Below are 6,000 nucleotides of genomic sequence, written 5' to 3'. Positions count from 1 at the left end.
TGAGCTTCATCCTTGTTCAGTTTGGTCTTATTTTGGGTTAGGGTAAGCAATCAAAGGAGACCAAAAGACAATTAGTGATAGTTCTTAGTCAGACCCCTTTCATTTTCTCCTTTTTCTTGCTTACCTTTCAAATAATAGTTGCTTGCCTAGTATGCTTTACTGTTCTAATTATCTCATTTTCTCTTTATTTCCAATTTCCTTGCCTAGGCATTCATCATGAGAATTTTGGGATCCTTGGTAGAAGGGATTTTAGAACCAGCAGTCTTTGGATTAAGTCGGGTGAAAGAGAAAAGAGGGACATCATTTCTGGGTTTGGGCAGTGCCCAACCACAATGCCTTCCTTACACATAGTAGGTACTCAACAGATATTTGTTGGACCCGTGAGTCTTATCTGTAACCTAATCTGTCAATACTAACTCCTAAGGTTTTATGCCATTTTTGTGTGCATGTGTAAAGCTCAAAATTTGTAGATTATTAATTGGAATGTGGTATTAATATTCTTGGATCTCCAAGTAGAGTTTCTTGAATTATATAAACCTCTTTTTCTTCTTGTTTTACCATGATACTTCTACCTGTGTGGTGATATGCTGAGGAAAAAGATTAATAGATAATTTTTTAAGTATCCAAAATTTGTAAAGATTGAGATTTTATCTTTAAACTACATATAACTACAACAATTGTGGTTTCTAATGTAGAATAACCCCCATGCTTATCCTATTCATAGAACTTCATAAACTAAGTCAGTTGTCACAGTAATTAAAGGAGCTTTATTTGTGCATCTAGGGTTTAAGGGATATGTTAGTATCTTTTGTGTTTATTATATATTTTTTGGCAGTAAACATTCTCATTCCCTAATTTTAATTAATAATTGTTAGTATTCTATTTCAAATGGGAGAATACACAGGAAAAAGACTCACTTTCAATGTTTTTTTTTTTATTTCAGACCAAAATTTTGTGCGACTGGACTCAATCATGGTACATCCAGATTCTCTTCAGAGGCGAGACTTTCCAAAGGACCAATGACTCTGTTCCTTGTGCCCTTTCATTTTTTCCTACTCTGTAGCTATGTCTCGATCCCGCCATGCAAAGCCTTCCAGATTAGTCAGGAGAGAAGATCTAAACAGGAAGAAAAGCAGCCAACTGAAGAAGACATCTAAGCCAGCCAATAAAAATGTGGGATCAGTCAAGACTGTGAGCCCTGGAAAAGGATTAAAGCAATTAATTCAAGAAAGAGATGTTAAGAAAAAAATAGAACCCAAAACACCTATGCCAGTCAGAAGCCTTCTGACAAGAGCTGGAGCGGCACGAATGAATTTGGATAGGACTGAGGTTCTTTTTCAGAACCCAGAGTCCTTAACTTGCAATGGGTTTACAATGGCTCTCCGAAGCACCTCTCTTAGCAGGCGACTCTCCCAACCTCCAGTGATCATAGCCAAACCTAAGAAAATTCCACCTCCTAAGCATTTAGAAAAGCAACATGAATGTGATTATAATGTAGTTACTGACAAAGGAGTAAAACACTCAGAAAATGATTCGATTCCAACCCAAGTTCCCCTAATTGCTCCTGATATAGAGAATCTAATTGGTGTACAAAATGCATCTTTAACTAAAGGTGAGAGCCAAGAGACAACCCAGTCTTGGTCCCAAAAAGTGGAGGATTCCAAAATAAATATCTCCACTCACAGTGGCCCTGCAGTAGAGATTGCTTCTGGCTCACTGGAAGGGACATGTGGTGGTGAAGGACTACTCTCTAAAGAGACATTGACTGATACAAGTGACTCCCCTAGAATGTTTGCTCAGGACACTCTGTGTGCTCCTCTGCTCCAAAGAGCAGCCCTCAAGGTTACTTACGAAGGAAATTCCAGCATTCAGTTAGAAGATTTGGGTTCACGAGTAGAATCTCTTAAGCTATCTGATTCTTACCTGGATCCCGTCAAAAGTGAACATGATTGCTACCCCACCTCCAGCTTTAATAAGGTTATACCTGAATTGGACCTTAGAAACTGTTTGTCCATTGGTGGGTCAATATATCCTACCTCATTAATAAAACTCCTCTTGGCAAGCTCGGAACAAGAAACCCTTGGTGCTAAACCGGATAATCAAGAGGTACTCAAAGCTACACCAGATCGACAGGAAATTCCTGGTACCAGCCCTGTCATAGGACAAGCTTTTAGTGCTGCCCCACATCAATGGGCAGTTCCTGGTGCTAACCCAGTACATGGAGAGGCTCTGGATGAGACCCCAGCCACACCAGAGATTCCTGGTGCTATTCCAGTCCAAGGAGAGGTCTTTGGTGCTATCCTAGACCAACAAATCCTTGGAATGGGTGGTGGTACTGCCTCAGACCCACCTATTTTTGTTCCTGCTCCACTAAACCCAATTGCTACCTATAATGTTCTCCCAGAATGGCCTGAGCCCCAGAGCACTGTTTCATATGGGCTTGAGGTCCAGGGCGCTATGCAGATTTTGCCTTTGGGCTCAGGTCACACTCCTCAGCCATCATTAAACTCAGAGATAAGTTCAGTACCTCCTGTGATGACTATTAGCAATATAGAAAATCAGAAGCAGGTTCATATAAGCTTTCTGCCAGGTAACACTCAGGCATTCACATTAGGCCCTGAGAGAGTACTCCTCCATGCTTCACAGGGCATTACCCAACTCTCCCAGGTTGGTCCCAGCAAATTGGAAGAAGGTAGCTCCCAGATCAGCATGACCAGCGTGGTTGACATCAATACCACAATGGTGTCTAGGCCAAGTTCAGTTGCTAGGGGCTCCTCTTCTTCCCATACAACTTTGCTACCTACTTTGGAAAAGAAGAAACGAAAGCGGTGTGGGGTGTGTGAGCCCTGCCAGCAGAAGACCAATTGTGGTGAATGTACTTACTGCAAGAACAGAAAGAATAGCCATCAAATCTGTAAGAAGAGGAAATGTGAAGAACTGAAAAAGAAACCATCTGCCACTATGTCTTTGGAGGTGAGTAAATGTCCAAATGGGCTGGGAGATGCCTGTAAGACTTTCCTATAGTGATCTGTGCAGAACACTTGACTTTGATAAAATGTTATATTATCTATAAGAATTTATGGATCTACCTGAAAAATGTCTTGTGCAGTCATACATTAGCTTACTTTTAGAATTTGTCTCACTAAACTAGAACATAAAGTTGTATGTTATAGGATTTGATGGAGACAGCAATTACATGGAATGTGGTTTTGCAAAGATTTTCACTTTGCCTTATTTTGGCTACTTGTGTCTCTTCTTTGGAAGTTACAGAGTTAACTTAAATTTAAAATAACAGTGGAACATTTATTAACTCCCTCCCAGGTTGAGGAACCAGAGGAATTAAACTTTTCTTTTGAAAGAATAAAATGGCGGTATCCTTAATTTTAAAAATTTGCCTTGAAGGTGAAATAGTAATAAAGCTTTCATTGCGCATTTTGGCAGGTGATTTCCACTTGCTCTACATAGCTCACATGGTTAGGATCAAATGGTCATCAGAAGTTGAACATGATGTGTAAACTCTAAAGTGATACATAAACATTAGTTCTCATTATTACAGTTGATGAGCCTAAGGTACTAAAAGTATTGGTTGGCTTAGACTTTATTTAAAGGTTTTTATGGGTGCTCGCTTTGGCAGCACATATACTAAAGGTTTTTATGGAATTTGGTTAATACTCAAACTTGCTTTTCAGACCTTTAAAACACATGCCAACTCGGTTTTTTATGATTTTTAGATCACTCACTTGAAGTTATGCTTATTTTGTGTCTGCTATGAATAAGGTATAGTAGAATAGATTAATTTTAAATACTTTAATTTTAAAGTATTGTGAACTTAAGTTTAGTCAGTCTCTTCTATTTGATTCTTAAATCATCTGTCCAAAAAGTGCTGACTTTCTATTTGACCCATTGCAAACAAGAGATCAGACATTTAATCAATCATATATTGATGGGCATTTAAGGTGTTTCTTTAAAAATGCTTTTTTAATTTTTAAAATTAATTAATTAATTAATTTTAATCCAAGTTAGTTAGCATATAGTGCAACAATGATTTCAGGAGTAGATTCCAGTGATTCATCCCCTATGTATAACAACCAGTGCTCATCCCAACAAGTGTCTTCCTTAGGTACCTCACCCATTTAGCCCATCCCCCCTCCAGCAACCCTCTGTTTGTTCTCTATATTTAAGAATCTCTTATGTTTTGTCACCCTCCTTGTTTGTATATTATTTTTGCTTTCCTTAAAAAACTTGTATGTTGAACAATCTCTCCTTAAGTACAGTTCGAGTTTTCCTTTCTAAATCCCTGATGATTCTTTTACCTAAATACATTTAGTGCTCTTCTGTATGTGTGATAAATCTCACTCAAAACAAAACAAAACAAAAATTGTGCAAAGCTTTTGGTGCCTGCCAAGTATAGGTGAAACCTAGATTTTTAACATGAAATATAAGATCTTCAAAATCTTGACTAGCGGACCTCTGTCTTGTTTGTTGTCACTGCTTCTCATACTAATCCTGAAGTTTCAGTAGTATCCAGCTACTTGTATTTCCCCAAGCTTACCATGCATGTTCCATCTTCAGTGTCCATGCTTATGGTACACATTCTTCCTATCCCTATCTGACAAGACACCATCCATTCACTCGCCTCTCACTGTGCCACAACTATTTGTACATGTTCCCCAGGTTGTTTTTCTAGTGCCTGTCTAGACTTGGCATGGTGACAGGTGCTAAATAAAGTACATGATAAGACAATATAAAGTAGGGGCACCTGGGTGGCTCAGTCAATGAAGCATCTGACTCTTAATTTCAGTGCAGGTCATGATCTTATGGTTTGTGGGTTCCAGCTCTGAGTCAGGCTCACATCAGTCTCTGTGCTGATAGTGCAGAGATTCTCTGTCTCCCTCTCTCTCTTCCCCTCCTTCACTCATTCTCTCTCTCTCTCTCAAAAATAAATAAGCTTTAAAGAGAGAGAGAATATAAAGTATATAATTTGATAACTATGACATACGTATGACATATGTGTACACTGCAACTATTAGCAGAGTCAAATACCATCACTTCAAAAAATTTCTTTGTGCCCCTTTGTAGTCCCTAACCCCTCCCGCACCCTTTCTGTTTAGGCAAATAGTATCTTTCTGTCACTATAGAATCTTGCATTTTTTAGAATTTGATATAAATAGAATCATACAATATGTACTCTTTTTTGGGGGGTGTGTGTCATAGGGCAGTTCCTCAGAATTTGTCTTTTATGATGCCACTTTTACAAAGTGCAGATCACTTATTTTGTCTTTCAATTTGAGTCTGTTTAATGTTTCCTCATGATGAGGTTTGGGTTATATATATTTGTAGGAATACCTTCTTATCAGGTGGGACATATGTCAGTTTGTCCCACTATTATGATCTTACCTTTTTAAAGATTTATTTCTTTTGAGAGACAGAGAGAGATAGACAATGAGTGGAGAAGGGCAGAGAGAGAGAGAGACACTGAGGATCCAAAGCAGGTTCTGCACTGACAGCAGGACTGTGATACAGGGCTCGAACTCACAAACCCTGAGATCAAGACCTGAGCTGAAGTCAGACGCTTAACCTACTGAGCCATCCAGACACTCCTATGATCTTAATTTTGATTTCTTGGTTAAGATAATATCTTCCAGAATTCTCCATTGTAAAGTCAGTATTTTTCACTTTATACTTAATGAATATCTTATAGGGAGACTGAGACTTTGTAAATATCCTGCAATCCCTCAAACTTACTCCCTAGTTTTGCATTTATTAGCGAGTTTTGCCTGATGTCTGCCAAACGGTGATTCAGTTTCCATCGTTTCTTCTAAATTTTAAAGCTTAGCTTTAAACTCTAAGGAAGAGATTTTCCTCCTTTTTTTTTTTAAAAGATTTTTATTTATTTATTTATTTTAAAAAATGTTTTTATTTATTTCTAGGAGAGAGAGAGAGACAGCATGAGCAGGGGAGGGTCAGAGAGAGAGGGAGATACAGACTCTGAAATAGGCT

At 38.4% G+C, this 6,000-nt stretch overlaps 1 protein-coding gene across 4 annotated transcripts in view; it reads left to right on the top strand.

Moving 5' to 3' along the window:
• Positions 1-1,065: 1,065 nt before the first annotated feature.
• Positions 1,066-6,000, top strand: part of TET1 (tet methylcytosine dioxygenase 1) — a 121,482-nt gene continuing 116,547 nt past the window's right edge. For all 4 annotated transcript variants that reach the window (XM_077778527.1, XM_077778526.1, XM_077778525.1 and 1 more), the window contains exon 1: positions 1,066-2,973. In XM_077778527.1, coding sequence (XP_077634653.1) covers positions 1,066-2,973 — 1,908 coding nt within the window. The remainder of the gene's footprint in view (positions 2,974-6,000) is intronic.

This window comes from Crocuta crocuta, unplaced genomic scaffold, assembly GCF_008692635.1.
Source record: "Crocuta crocuta isolate KB4526 unplaced genomic scaffold, BGI_CrCroc_1.0 scaffold167, whole genome shotgun sequence".
Taxonomy (NCBI): domain Eukaryota; kingdom Metazoa; phylum Chordata; class Mammalia; order Carnivora; family Hyaenidae; genus Crocuta; species Crocuta crocuta.
This window is presented reverse-complemented; position numbering and strand designations above follow the sequence as displayed.